This window comes from Syngnathus typhle, linkage group LG3, assembly GCF_033458585.1.
Source record: "Syngnathus typhle isolate RoL2023-S1 ecotype Sweden linkage group LG3, RoL_Styp_1.0, whole genome shotgun sequence".
Taxonomy (NCBI): Eukaryota; Metazoa; Chordata; class Actinopteri; order Syngnathiformes; family Syngnathidae; genus Syngnathus; species Syngnathus typhle.
In genome coordinates, this window is record NC_083740.1 from 20,799,548 (window position 1) to 20,815,213 (window position 15,666).

The window sequence follows — 15,666 nt, forward strand, 5'->3', positions numbered from 1 at the left end:
ATATAACCATATTGTAGCGTTAACAAAGTTCAAGGAAAGACGTGGGTTTGGTAAACGGCTCTTTATTTAACAAAACAAACTTACAGGCGTGTGGGGGCGTGGACTTCCAGCCACAGAAGTGGAAGAGAGCTCCAAAGAATAGGACCGGGCGTGCGTAAAAGCCATGACCGAGCCCCATCCACCGTCCCCGGACAGCCACCCTGCTGAGCGCCGGCCCTCGACTTCCATCCACGGAGGTGAAAGACAGCTCGGTAGAGTAGGACCGGGCGTGCGTAAAAGCATTGTCCGAGCCCCATCCACCGTCCCTGGACAGCCACCTGGCCGAGCGCCGGCCCCCGACTTCAATCCACGGAAGTGAAAGAGAGCTCCATCGAGTCAATCTTTGTCCTTTATGTAAACAACCGCCGCGCTGTTGTCAGCAGCGCGACCGCGACGTGTCAGCAGCGCGACCGCGACGCCGCGTCAGCAGCGCGACCGCGACGCCGCATCAGCAGCGCGACCGCGACGCCGTGTCAGCAGCGCGACGCCGCGTCAGCAGCGCGACGGTTGTTTACATAAAGGACAAAGATTGACTCGACGGAGCTGCTGCTGACGCGCTGACGTCACTTGAAATTCAAATTACAGTAATCCCTTGCTACATTGCGGTTCGTTTATCGCGGTTTCACTTTTTTTTTTTTTTAATGAAAATTAAATGAATCCTTAGTTAATGAAAATTAAAAAAAAAAAGTATATAAGTCGCTCCTGAGTATGAGTCGCCCCCCCCCCCCAACTATGAAAAAAAACGCGACTTATAGTCCGAAAATTACGGTATATATATATTTGCATCACAGAAAATTATTGAGAAGCACTACCTTAAACTAATATAACAAATCCAGTACAAATGGCTAATGAGAATTTATAGGACACCAGTGGAAACAAACGAATAGAATCAAGACCTTCCGCACACATGTTTCTAATGAACCGGGTGAAACGGGGAGCATTATTTTGTGGTATGTGGCATAATGGAGAAGTAAGAAGGTTTTAGGATGAAATAAACATGATCATGGGAAGGGTTCGTTCCAAAACAAAGTCCTCTGAAGCCAAGGTTTTTTATGTGGAAATTATTTTCAGAAAAATACATCTGTAATAGGAATAAGCACTGTATTGATTTAATGATAGCATGTTGTATTGGTATGGAAGTCTTGTCACAGGACAACTGTCAAGCAATAGATGAATCAGATGATGTCAGCACTTCCTCTGGAACATATAATTTACATTGTAAAGGACAGCAAACTTATGAAGTTTCAATATTTATTCCTTTTGTTCAGAATATGGACATAATATAAGAAAACATTTTGAGCTGCACCTTGTGATTTTATGTTATTGAAATGACTGAACTCGAGCCATCTGTTGGAAGAGGAGCCTGTTCTGTTTTATGTTTGTTTGTTTGTTTGTTTTCTGGTTGAGTTTGCATTTTTGAAAATATAAAATTGCGAACCGTAAAATTATTGTTAAAAAAAAATTGAATCTAGCGGGGTGGGGTAAAGGTAATGTATCTGTCCCAAATAAACAGTGCAGTAGAAATAATGATTCTACCCCCCACAGTCTACTTCATCAGGTATGCGAACAGCTGGCTGAGTGGTACTTTCAGGATGGCTGCTCTGTTCTGGCTGCATGCTGCCACCTAGCAGTCGATAATGTCAAGGTACGTAGTGTATGTATGAGTGTATGTGACCATCCATGCGTTAAACACTGCATGTACATTCAAGAAAATGAATGACCATCAGTACTGGAGGAGCAAATAATTTTTGACCGGGAGCATATAAACTGTAAGATTTCTGATATTGAGAGTGGTTTCTTGTTTAGTCTAATCCTTAGTCAAATGAGCGAAAGTGTGGCTATAATTAGACAACCCTCTGTAAAAATAGTCTGCTTATAGTCTGTTATTGATATTGGGTTATTGATGTGAATGTAATAACCGCATATACTGTACGTATCATTTATTGCAGATGTTGAGGTATTTGCTCAGTTTAATTCACTTAGGAGTTACCAATAACTACTCAAGTGTTGAAAAATCAAACAATTTGCTTATGTCATATGTTTTACATCTCTGTGTTTTTTAGTTAGCCATGTCTAGTTTGATCAGAGGTAATGAGCTGGAGTTGGCTGCATGTGTGGGTATAGTTCTTGGAGAGACGGCCGCTCAGAGTACGGCCTACTGTCTTGAACTCCTGGCCAGGAAGTACATGACCCCACTGACATGGTGAGTCCCCTTAGTCTGTAATCCTGAAAGACTGACAAGATTTAGAAATATCTATACCAATGGTCACCAAACTACGGCCCGCGGGCCGGATACGGCCCACGGGACCGTTTAATCCGGCCCGCCAACCCTGAACAAATTGTATTATTAAACTTTTTTTTTTTTGGTCATTTTGCCTGCAATGACTGCGTTTCCCCAGTAGATGGGGAAGCGCTCGCCTGCGCATTGACTACCGGAAGCCGTGTCAGAAAGCTCGGTGCACACTCACAAGTGCGTGTACGTACTCAGTAGTACGGACATGGCGCACTCGCGCTCTATTTGTATCAGTCCCGAATTTAGAGCGTGGGCTGTGAGGACAGCATTCTTGTAATTCGCGCGCTGAGCTTTCAGATGCAGTTTTGCGCTAAAGCCACCCACAAACCTTCCCCTGGAATCCTAAAATGAGTCGCCCAAGGAAAAGCAAGGTGGACACAGTGCCGAGCGTTTAAAAGAGAGTGGCCAATTTGGCTCGCCGTACGTGACGTGACGTTCAGCCACATGAACGTCAACATCAACCCGTCACAGATCGAGGTAAACGGACCAACACCTCGGATCTCGCCTAAGAATTGCCACAACAAATTTTACTCCAGACTATGACGTACTAGCAAACTTTAACAAAAAAGACAGCGGTGTCTACAAGCCTACTGGAACCTACAAAAAGATTATAAGGAAGGAACACAAGAACTTTAAGAGACTGCTCATATGTGACAGAGAGATTCTGCTCTGACAACTGAGCTGAACTTTTATCTGTTAAGAAAGTCTCTGATCATTTTCTCCCTGTCCTCACCGCTCTCTGTAGAGCAGTGGTTCTTAACCTGGGTTCGGCCGAACCCTAAGGGTTCGGTGAGTCAGTATCAGGGGTTCGGCAGAGCCTCCACTGCGGAGGTCTGAACACACCTGAATTATTGTGTAAATTCGTGACGATACGTATCTGAACTGGTCTCACAAAGGCAACAGCACAAGTCACACTGGTTTGCAGGTATGTACCGTATTGGCCAAAATATAAGATGATGTTTTTTGCATTGAAATAAGACTGAAAAAGTGGGGGTCATCTTACATTCGGTGTCTAGACATGATACCCAGTCACAACGCTAGACGTGCCAGATATCTTTAAAGCAAATGCTGAACTAAACTCCCCAGGACAAAGCGAACCCGTCAAAAAGAAGAAAAATTAAAATTGCTGTTAGAAAGGTTCCTATGTTGATGTTAAAAAGTTGGAAAGTTACATCACCGTGCCTTAAGTTTCGCGTGAGTTACCTCAGCTTATCGCGATTGTTGGAGCTTGTGCGCACTTAAAGGTTGCTGGTATCGACTGAGTATGTTGCTGTGATCGTGTGCGTCGTTGACACAAAGTGAGTATATCCATTTCATTGTTACTACTGTCTATTGTTGAGCCGTTTGTCTGATCGCGGTTTGTTTCGTGCATGCGCCGTTTGATTTATAGCTTCGGCAAGCTCCTTTAAGTTTGCCTCGCATCGTACGAGTAGCCATTACGCAGCGGCACGGCGACTAACGGTCGCCAGCAAATGTATTTTGTTGTCTTATGTTTGGTGTGTTGCCGAGAGTATTTCATTTATGGTTATTCAGTATACCGGAACAGTTACGCGCAGTTAGTTATGTAATGTGTGCCGTCTACTAGTGTTGTGTGACGTCAGAAGTTAAGCGTTGACTTATGTGCTGTATTTCTGTCTGTTGCAGAACCACACACCCTTCACACGCTTCATACAATAATCACACACACAAGAATCACATTCACACCCAAAGACTCACCCATGTGCACTACACACACCTGCTCTCACATCCTTACGACCAAACATGTGCCTATACCCTTTTGCCAGTTTGCCTGTATGCCCCTATGAGCCACAGTGCCTGTTATTTTTGCCAATAATTCAGTAAAGCAATCAAAACTTAACCACTCCTGTGTTCTGACCGACACCCTGGGGCGAAAAGAGCATAATCATCCGAGCCAACCCCCTATACAGTCCTCAAGCTCCCCAACAATAACGGTAGCAGTTTTCATTATTTTTTTGCAATGTTTTTCCTTATTCAGCTTTGTTTCAAGACTACAGTTTGACTTCACTTTGATGGTTAATGCAGTTATTGCAATTTTGTTGTTTTATCACAGTAGATTGGCTTATTTACATTTCAAAAACCAGAAGCCAGTCATTTACAAATGTGATTGCACTTTAGTTTATATATTTAAATGTGCAGATATTAAGATGTGATGGACAGTTTTTGGATGATTTGAATGAGGCAAAATAACATGCTATTTCTCTCGAATATATTGTTATGATCATTTGTTTCAGATTTACTGTAATTATTTTCTGTATAAATATTAAATTTGATGTTCAAAAAGTCTTTTTTCAAACGAGTCTTGAAAAAGAGGGGGTCGCCTTATAATCCGGGTCGTTTTATATTCGGGCCAATACGGTAATTCGTTTTGAGTTCATGCATTGTGTTGGTTATGTTCTTTGAACAAGGTGATGTTCATGCATGGTTCATTTTGTGCACCAGTAATAAATAAACATTGAAGTCTTGAATTTGAAAAAAACACTTTGTTCACTAAAGAGGGGTTCGGTGAATGCGCATATGAAACTGCTAGGGTTCGGTACCTCCTATAAGGTTAAGAACCACTGCTGTAGAGAGTTGCAATCTATGGCCTTGCAGGCCCCAAATCAGACAGAGATGCAACTAGTCAACAGGCTCTCGATGGTGCCTCTGTAGAAGGGGACCAGAATAGAATTGGGTAGGAGATTCTCCTCAGCTGGCATAGGAAGTGCAGCTGTTGTGTGTGTGTTTTTTTAGATGGGGTGGTGTGCCAACCTTCGGTGATAAGGTGTGGCACCTGAAATGGCCGAGATTTCCTAAATTCAACATTAGTGGTGTGCATCTCTCCAAAAAAGACGATTGGATATGATTCTTCAGTTATTTTCCAGTGGCTTACCTGAAAGTCTGTCATTGTTATTTTTAACACGCTTCATTCATCGCTAAATTACATTTCGTCCCCGCTACTTTAGAAACGTCAGTAAAAAAAATTGTGCTTACAACACACAATCACGTTCCACAGAAAATTATAAGTTCTATTACCTCCTGCTTCTTGTCCCCAAACTGCCCGCCATCTGCTTTTTGAGTTTGTGGCAATCTTATCTGGGTTTGGCTGAAACTCGTCAGTGTTTGAAAGGTACTATCAGGTGCCAGTCCGCCAACAAAAACAGGAATTCGGAACTGACATACAGTCAATGACAGGTGTAAGTGCCCACTTCCAGTGTTGGGCAAGTTGCTTCCAAAATGTGTTCCGGACTGTAAGTCGCTAGTTTTTGCACAAGCTTTGAACCCTGCGTTTTATAGTCCGGTGTGTCTTATTTATGGATTTTTAATAATTTCCATGATATTGTAAGAGGATTTATTTTGGTCATGCAGGTGATAGAAGTGAGGACATTTCCTGCATCTTATAGGTTTATCCATGAAAAAAAAAGGGATTTTTTCCTAATTTTACCAGGTGCGGTTTGTAGTCCAGAAATTACGGTACTGGAATTTGAAATAATATATCTTTATATTACTGTCTGAAGAGTAATAAATTAAATTTGTTCAATTGGGCATGGCTAATCAATAATCAATTCATAATTTGCTGACTCAGATGAGATGATGTGACGTTTTGTTGTTTGTGCTAGTCTTCTGACAGTTACAGACCACCTTGTAGGGGAATGGCCGTTGAGGAAACAGCCTGCTTCCTAATAAGAAATCCTGCTTAACACAAATTTAGCAAGGAGAAAGATGAGCATTCATGATCGCCATCAAAGTCAGTTTATTCACTTGTTGGATGCCACCGGCGCCAGGACACTACACTTCATCTCTATACATATGTAATAGCTCACCATGGCCATTTAATAGTAATTCTGAGCTATAACTCACAAATGACAGCTTCATAATGTCTGGTTTATTCTACCGGATAGTTCAAATGGTCATGCGCTTCTTTGGGAACGTCCCAAGGGACGCCGTTAAACAATGTGTTTATTGTGATGTTGCAGCCTAGGAGAGGGGTGAAACATAGTACATTTATACAACATATACTGTCAAATTAATCTGATGCATCATCTAGTTATGAAAAAAATACTGTGAATCTTTGTAACATTTGTATAAGTAATCATTTCTAAAGGTAACAAATTAATCAAAATATATTATGCCTCTGGTGTGGGGTTTATGTCAAACTCAAGGCCCCCAAGCCAAATGGGGCCCACCAATTTAATTTGCCCTGTATGTGAGACCTTGAAAGGCCTTGTCTTACAATATGTTTTTTAAAGCGTGCGTTGAACATGATAATAAACTACATTTCCCACATTGTATGCCCATTGTTACTTATGCAGTGACAGCATCCTGCCACTAAATTTCTGTGAAGGCTACTTATTCACAGTGCATCTAATAGAGCCAACATAATGTTGGAGGAGCTTCAGATGGGAGAATCTGTCCACAGGACATCGATTTGTCTTTATGTGGACTCTAAAGTTTTTTTTTGCAAGAGTTGCGAGAAAAAAAACATTGTTGAAATTGAAGTGTACAGTTTGCCAAACGCCATAACAAACTTTTGGAAGAATTTGCATTGGTTTACCATTTATATGGTTAGTTTTAAACGGAAGCCAAGAAAGAAAATTATGTCAAGCTTTCACGGGCCACATGAAGTGACGTGGAGGGCTTTATGTATCTGGCTTTTGAGTTGACAACTGCGATTTTCAGTTAAAAAAACAAAACATGTAATTGATTTATTGTTCTTTACTGTGTTTACATTTAGGAATCTGTCAGTTGATCTACTCAAAATGATTCCTGAGAATGATATTTTACTGGCTAAGGTCTGTGCCTTTTATTCTGGGAGTACTGCAGAAATCAACCAGTTACATGAAAGGGTAAGTAGGACAAGAGTAATCAGGCCTCTAGACTATTCTTTTGTACACTTTGCTCTAATGCGCCCCAACTTTTTTTTTGTGGTTACATGAGCACTATACTAGTTAGTTTTACCAAAATTGTTGAACGCATCATGTTCACATAGCTGCCAACCTATAGAAATTCACTTGTTGAACAATCTGAATTTTGTTATTTGTAAAATCCTGTCAGAAATATGACAGTGGGACTGCACTTGGGAGTATTTTATTTACAGTGTAGTTAGTAATATTGATGCTTCCCAAAAATATCACACAAAATGATTTGCTTAGCAGTGACGTTTGCATACACAGTCACATGAACAATTTGAAAAAAGAAAAAAGGCAGGACTCCAAATATTTTAGTTACCGTAATTTTCGGACTGTAAATCGCACCGGGGTATAAGTCGCACCAGCCATTCAGTTATTGGGTCATTGTTTTCCAAAGAAAAAAGCAAATGTATACAAATGTCCTTGATTTTGACTAAACTCAAAAATCAGTCTACTACTGACAAAAATTAGAGCGAGGTTAAAATCAGTGAGTTTAGAGGATATTAGGTACCACAATAGCTCTAAGCAATGACTCAATTATTAAAATAGTTGTTGATTAATTTGATAATCAATTACTGACTGCTTAATTGTTTATTTTGACACGTCTAGATGAAACTTTACTTTGTGCCACACTTAGCCTCAAGTACTGTTGCACTGAAGCGCGTAACCATCGTTTTATGAATAAATCCAACAGTTCCTAATGCGGTGATTTCCCGCTAGTTATTGTTTCAGATCACCCTTTGTCTGGATCTGACCTTGTATATGCAGGGAGGCTTGACAGCAAGGTTTAAGTAGTAGTTTACCTTCACTGCCCACAGCGCCTGCCAAACCTCACAACATTTCCTGGAGGTTTGCTGTCTTTTCCGAGTTGTTGCACTTGTTGCACAAATCTGGTGAAAAGTCAGTAGAAAGCGTATATTTGAACTATTTGAATGTCAATTGGGTCCATGTGATTGTAGTATCCAACAATGGAGGTAACAGTACAGCTTAAAAGGAAACTCCACCGTTCAGTTGCCATCACTGGCTTCTGAGTGCGCTAGTGGCCACCCAAAGCGACCACCTCCGAGCCCGCAAGTTTGTTGGATTTCGAAGATTTCTTTGAAGTTTGAGGCAAAGGTTGCTCGACATTTCGCGTCAAACTACGAATATGTTGAGTCGAGTTCCGGGGTTCTACTGTACTTGCGCAGATCTAAAAATTAACTCATTGATTTGTATTTTTCTTGCATGTGCAACTGATGAAACTCATTAGAATCAGACTATGAACACGTGTCTTTTGTAATTTCAGTGTTGTCTCCCCTCGTTAGAGGAGTGTAGAGCATTAGCAGAGGAATCCATGAGTGAAGGAGATCTCTTTTCAGCTGTTAAATTTCACCTTCTGACCACTGAACCTGAGAACGCCCTTAAGATAGCAATTGATCATGTCAAAGGTATTGACAACTCATCATGATTTCATTCATAAACATATATGACAATGTAATATTGCTGACATCTATATTTTGCATTGTTTTTGAACATTTGTGAATGACAGGTATATAAGATAGCAATTGATCATGTCAAAGGTATTGACAACTCATCATGATTTCATTCATAAACATATATGACAATGTAATATTGCTGACGTCTCTATTTTGCATTGTTTTTGAACATTTGGAAATAACAGGTATATAAAGGTCAAATCGGTAAATTTTGAATCACATATACAAACCAGATTTGGTTGAAGTTGGGAAATTGTGTAAAATGTAAATAAAAACAAAATACAATGATTTGAAAATCCTTTTCAACCTATATTCAATTGAATACACTACAAAGACAACATATTTAATGCTCAAACTCGTAAACTTTATTTTAATTTTCAAATAATAATTAACTTAGAATTTCATGGCTGCAACACGTGCAGTAGAAGTTGGGGAAGGCCATGTTTACCACTTCGTTACATCACCTGTCACGACTCGCCCCTCCTGTGTGCTCATGTCCGTGGTTTATGTCTGTGTGCTCGCCCCTCCCCTCCTGTGTGCTCATGATTAGTGTGATCATTCTCACCTGCCTCTTGTTACCTGTCTTGTATTAAGTCCTGTCTGTGCGTCACTCCCTGTCGGATCATTGCGTGTCTGTTGTGTTGTGTGTTAATGTCATGATGTCGTTTTGGTTCCTGTTGCTGTTGTCATGTCCGGCTGTCTTCTTGTTTCACGTCCTGGTCAGTCACTCAAGTTATTGTTTTGTTAAGTCGTGTCAGTTTGCCTTTTGAGTTCGCCAATAAACCCTGGTCCAAGCTGCATTTGGTCGCCCTGCTCCATTTCCACTCCGATTCCTGACAGAATTCAGCGACCAGCGCTTGGACCAACCGTTGCCCCCTCCCGCAACTGCTGCATGGTCGCCACAGAGCTGGGCTCCAGCGGCGCAAGACGCACGACCGCCCCGCGACCCAGTTCCGACGCCGCGGGTGCTGTGGCCGCCACCAGTTCCGGCGGCGTGGATCCAGCGGCCGTTACCCAGTCGGCCTTCGGCGGTGTGTGACGAGTGGCCACCACCAGACCCAGTTCCAGCGATGCAAGATGCACAGTTGCCCCTCAACCCAGATCCAACGGCGTGGAAGATGCTGCGGCCGCCACCAGTCCCGGCGGCGCGGATCGAGCGGCCGTCACCCATTCTTCTTTCAGCAGCGCAAGACGCACGGCCGACCCCCGACCCAGTCCCGACTGCGCGGATGCTGCGGCCGCCACCAGTTCAGGCGGCGTGGATCCAGCGGCCGTCACCAAGTTGGCCTTCGGTGGCGTGTGACGTGAGGCCCCCACCTTGACCCAGTTCCGACGGCGTGGATGCTGCGGCTGCCACCAGTTCCGGCGGCGCGGATCCAGCGGCCGTCACCCACTCTGCTTTCAGCGGCGCAAGACACACGGCCGACCCAGTTCCGACGGCGCAGATGCTGCGGCTGTCACCAGTTCCGGCGGCGCGGATCCAGCGGCCGTCACCCAGTCGGTCTTCGGCAGCGTGTGAAGTGCGGCCGCCTCCCCGTACCCTCCCGCCCCTTGTTGGACAGTTTCGGATGTTTTTCTTTTTTGGGACATCGGGAGCTGTCCCTTGTGGGGGGGGGGGTTCTGTCACGACTCGCCCCTCCTGTGTGCTCATGTCCGTGGTTTCTGTCTGTGTGCTCGCCCCACCGCTCCTGTGTGATCATTCTCACCTGCCTCTTGTTACCTGTCTTGTATTTAAGTCCTGTCTGTGTGTCACTCCCTGTCGGATCATTGCTTGTCTGTTGCGTGTGTGTGCGTGTTGTGGGTTGTGTGTGAGTGTCACGATGTCTTTTTGGTTCCTGTTGCTGTCGTCATGTCCTGCTGTCTTCTTGTTTCACGCCCCGGTCAGTCACTTAAGTTATTAGATGTTGAAAACCCTAAATTCCTTGCAATTTTGCGTTGAGAAATGTTGTTCTTAGACTGTTCAACTATTTTCTCACGTAGTCGTGGACAAAGTGGTGAAACTCGCCCCATCCTTGCTTGTGAATGAGTGAGCATGTTTGGGGAGGCTCCTTTTATACCCAATCATGGTACCCAATTAGCCTGATCACATGTGGGATGTTCCAAAAAGGTGTTTGATGAGCTTTTCTCAGCTTTCTCAGTATTATTTGCCACCTTTCCCTACTTCTACTGGAAGTGTTGCAGCCATGAAATTCGAAGTTAATTATTATTTGGCAAAAAAACAATGAAGTTTATCAGTTTGAACATTAAATATGTTCTCTTTGTAGTGTATTCAATTGACTATGGGTTGAGAAGGATTTTTAAATCGTTGTATTTTGGTTTTATTTACATTTTACACAATTTTCCAACTTCAACCGAATCCGGTTTGTAGATTGTACAATGCTTTTGGAAATGGTATTGGTACATGTGATTTGTCAATGCTTTAACTGTTGCACTTTTCATTGATGTCCAAGTTTTCTTAATGACTAATTATTGGTTGCTTTTGTGTGAAACACAGTCAGTTTTTAGTACTTGTGTTTAAATTTACTTGAAATGGGGATTTGCAAAAAAACCACCACATTTTGATTCTACATCGAAGATTTCACTATATGATTTATTTTCATTGTTGGACTTGACTTGACCAATGTACTACACTTCATCATTCTACTGTATTTGGTCCTAAAATTCGACTGGTTACTATACATTTCAACAGTGCAAGAATTAGTTGTAATATTTGCTTGTAGTCAAATTTGTTTTTATGTTTGTATACATCTGCAGCATGTTTGATGACAGACTGGCTTTCATTTTAATCTTCATTAGAACAGCTGACTGGATCTGACTGGACGGTGGAGAGTATTCATCCAATACTTGACCTGTTGAGTTATATCAGAACTGACCGCCTCCTCATGGCTAAGTTCACTCAGTAAACCAATTATTATGGATTATTTCAATAACATCTACTTTCCATATAATGTCAGAACTGATCATCGTGTGTGTGTGTGTGTGTGCGTGCATGTAGAGCCCGCAGTGAGCTGTTGATCCTGTGTGGTTACATTGGTGGGTTGCTTGCCGTAAGAAGACAGTACTCCGGCATTGTACCTGCACTCTATGAATACACCAGGTACACAATGATTAATCCCTTACAAACGTGTACTCACACGTTTACAGAAAAGTGCACAAGTTTGTGTTCAGTTCAAGTTGACATTTGGTGGAAAATGCATGAATTTTCTCCAACGACCGGTGTGGCTGAGGCCGGTTCCCACTGCACCAGTCGACGATTATGTTTTGGCTAATAATAATCATAATTGCTAATACCAACATGTCCATGTGTGCTACCATCTCATTTTCCTTCTGTGACACAGTCAGTTGTTGAAACGGAGAGAAGTGAGTGTTCCTCTGAAGATTGACCAGCTGTCAATGGAATTGGATGCCTGGCGAGTATGCACTCAGAGTAGCGACAAGTAGGTGTACACACACATCATCCATCACAAATTCTGAGGCATATTTCGCCAAAGTACAAGATAGGAATTTTAAGAGTCCACCAGCAACATAAGGGACATTTTCACCAGCAACTCAGTATAAATTACAGATTGTGCCTTGTACCTCTGTCATAACACAGCATTTCATAAAACCATCATACCAACAGACAGTCAAATGTGTTGGTGGTTGTGTGATGGTCTGGGGTATTTATTTTTATATCAGGAAAATGCAGTTTTTGTTTGATCCATTCATTTTGAAGAAATAATGAAACAACCAATGGCTTTAAAAACACCCATTTTTAATGAGGAATAAGGCCACGCACCCCTCCTCTCCATGTCTTGATCACGGAAGGAAGAGATCACAATTTTCCTATTGGAACTCATTGGTAAGACTATTGCTTAAAATGTACAAAAACAGCTACCAATTGGCACCAAAACTTATGATACTTCAACATATTAAAAGGATTAGCATCTCCGTGGCTGACTTTAGAGCAGTGCTTCTCAAATAGTGGGGCGCGCCCCCCTTGGGGGGCGCCGTGCTATACCTGGGGGGGCGCGTGTGACCCTGGGGAACAGGCTTTTTTTTTGCAGTACTAGAATAAAGTGTAATTGCGCATCTTCCCAGCAGGGGGCAGTGGCGCTCTCATTGTTACTTCTGTGACGTTTGCGACAGTGCAACATTTCACGATTTACAAGACAAGTTAGGATAGTCACGGTGGGGAGGGGGGGGCGCGAAAAGTTTTCTTCTTGCTAGGGGGGGGCGTAACAGAAAATAATTGAGAAGCACTGCTTTAGAGAAATGAGCAGTCTCTCTGCAGCTGAAGTGCCCTCTCACGTCTGTCTATGTCCTTTCATCAGTCACCAACATATGCAAACACGATGCATTCCGAGATTCATGTATGGGCACTGAGTGTAATATTGGTGAAATATATTAAACAAACACACGCCAGCAGATATAGGCAAATATTTCCCTTTGCAATGGATGCCCTCTACAGAATCATGTTCTATGAAAATATTTTGCTCTTAAATTAAATGCTACTACAACAAAAACAAAAAACTCACTACATATCAATGTCAAGTCAAACATTATTTTTAGTCCACAATTCTTTTACAAAAACAGCACAAATCATATACAGTATTGCATTTACTTTAAAATCTATATTTAGAACAGTGCCTTTTTTAATAGCCCTCCATCAGAGAGTCAAAAAGAGGACTTCCGCTGCCTTGAGAAAAGAATCCTGCCTGTGAACTCAGGTAAGAACAGTCACAAACATAAAAAAGTTCACTGAAACCAAACAATTGCATTTAAAATACCTCATGTCCTTCCTCCACTAGTCTCATGCGGTGCTGATTATGTGACAGGCTCCAATCTGCCAAGTCACTCTGATGTTCAACTTTCTTGTTTTACTGGTTCCAGAATACAGGTGTGTGTGGTTCTTTTTTTGGTTTGTATGATTAGCCTGTTTGAGTAGGCCTCTTGGGCACATGTGATCAGCTTGGTGGCTTGAGCTATGCTGTTAGCTTGCAATGACCCTTCTGTTGCTTTCACTGGCCTTCCCTTCTCTATGACACTCAGCACGAGTTGATTTCAGTTAAGATTACAAAATCACACATTATCACACAGGCTAGGCAGACTCACCCCTTTGCAGGAGGGCGGCCAAGAGTAGTAGAAGAATAGAGACCTTGGAGGTAGGGATTTGACCTTCTTTCGCAATTTTTCAGAGAAGGCTCCAAAGTTGTGTCTCGATCTTTCTGGCATACATTAAATAGCCTCCTAGTAATTACTATTAGCATACCAAGCATTAAAGATAAAGAACTGGGACAAAATATAACAAGCCATTACACTCAGCGGACAACTTGTTAGATATTAAATACCAGTGAAAACTCTTGTAATTCTGGCAAAAATTATGGAATTGCCAGTCTCAATAGTCTCTGACCATTCATTCAGATGTTTAAATTTGGAGAAAAAAGAAGCAGATCTAAGACCTGACAGAATAAAACTCGCTGACAGCCAACAACAACATTAACAAAGTCAGCAATAAATTAAAAAAAAAATAAGATTCTCATTGTGGTAGCACGGTGGCTCACAATTCAGAAATTTGATTTCGACTCCGGCTGTCATTTGTGGAGTTGTTTGTCTACGTGTGACCTGTAATTGGCCGGCGACCAGCTCAGGGTGTACCAGCACACCCACGACCTTCGTCAGGATAAGTGGTTTGGAAGACAAAAGAATGGAATGATACTGTCACGGTCGGAATGAAGCAGGGCGATCAAATGCAGCTTGGACCAGGGTTTATTGACTGGAAAAGGTAGTTGGAAAGGAAGACAAGGGGAACAAGACCAACAGAAGCGGCAAACTAACATAACTTAACGGACCGACCGACAGACTGACCGACGGATGGCAAACAGAAAACGACCGATGCAAAAACAGAAAGACAGGAACGACGAGAGACAAGAAATAATCTGACAAGGTTGTGACACGCAGACAGGATTTAAATACGTGACAGGTAACAAAAGGCAGGTGAGGATGATCACACTGATCATGGGCACACAAGAGGGGAGGGGCGAGCACACGGACAGAAACTATGACATACATTCAAATTGTACTGCAACTGTGCTTTAATGATAATTGCCCAACTGAGGTGTTAGATATTTATGCACAGTATATAAGTATGGTTAAGGCTGCATAGTAATAAATAACATCGGTCATTTGGTAGATTATTTTGGCTGATGCTTTAAGGTCCATAATTATTAAATCCAGGCCATTGAGTCTGCCAGGTATAATAAAACCCAGAGGCGGTGCAAGTGTGGTGTGTTGAATTGTTTCTTTCTTATTGGTTGGGTTGTCATGATTCCAGATTTTTGTCCTCAGAATAGAGTGATTCAATTTTTCCCTCTGCTTGATATAAACAAGTAACTTACTGACAAGCACATTTGTTTTATTTTATTGCTCTGACTGTTTCTTCAAACCAGTACGTTTCCATTGGAAATGACTTCAGTTTTGTGCCATGTCTGTGATTTGTCATGTTTTTCTACAAAACTAAAAAACAGAATGAGGATATTCCTCTGAGACTGGCATCATTTTTCCCTAGGTTGTTTGTACCAGTGTGCAGAAGTGCTTTTTAAAATGGAACTATTTTTTTCTTTTTTTACATGCAGGGTCCAGTGTTTTTACTTGAAGATGGCAAATCAGCTATTTCCCTGAATGATGCTCTGATGTGGGCAAAAGTCAACCCCTTCTCTCCACTAGGTACAGGAGTGCGTATTAACCCCTTCTAACACCCCACCCACGCACACGCACTCAAGGAGGGTGCACGAAAGACATCAGAATAAAGTCCTTTAAACAAAGCATTTGTGGAACTACAACATACAATGTTAAAATGTTATAAAAGTAATGTTATAAAAGTTCCTGTTTGTACATTTTCTCTCTGTGTGGGGAATCATTCTTTGTTGTTCATCGTGTTTGTACATGCGTCATAAATATGATAAGCCTCTGA

General features: G+C 42.1%; 1 protein-coding gene across 4 annotated transcripts in view; it reads left to right on the plus strand.

Annotated features, from left to right (window-relative positions):
• LOC133151068 (WD repeat-containing protein 17-like) overlaps positions 1-15,666 on the plus strand; it is a 62,236-nt gene extending 46,570 nt beyond the window's left edge. For 3 of the 4 annotated variants that reach the window (XM_061273814.1, XM_061273817.1, XM_061273815.1), the window contains 10 exons: positions 1,585-1,684; positions 2,103-2,242; positions 7,065-7,176; positions 8,525-8,666; positions 11,511-11,613; positions 11,710-11,811; positions 12,053-12,151; positions 13,356-13,423; positions 13,505-13,593; positions 15,329-15,666. In XM_061273814.1, the coding sequence (XP_061129798.1) occupies positions 1,585-1,684; positions 2,103-2,242; positions 7,065-7,176; positions 8,525-8,666; positions 11,511-11,613; positions 11,710-11,811; positions 12,053-12,151; positions 13,356-13,423; positions 13,505-13,593; positions 15,329-15,448 (1,075 nt within the window). In that variant the 3' untranslated portion in view covers positions 15,449-15,666. The other variant, XM_061273816.1, reaches the window with a different exon arrangement.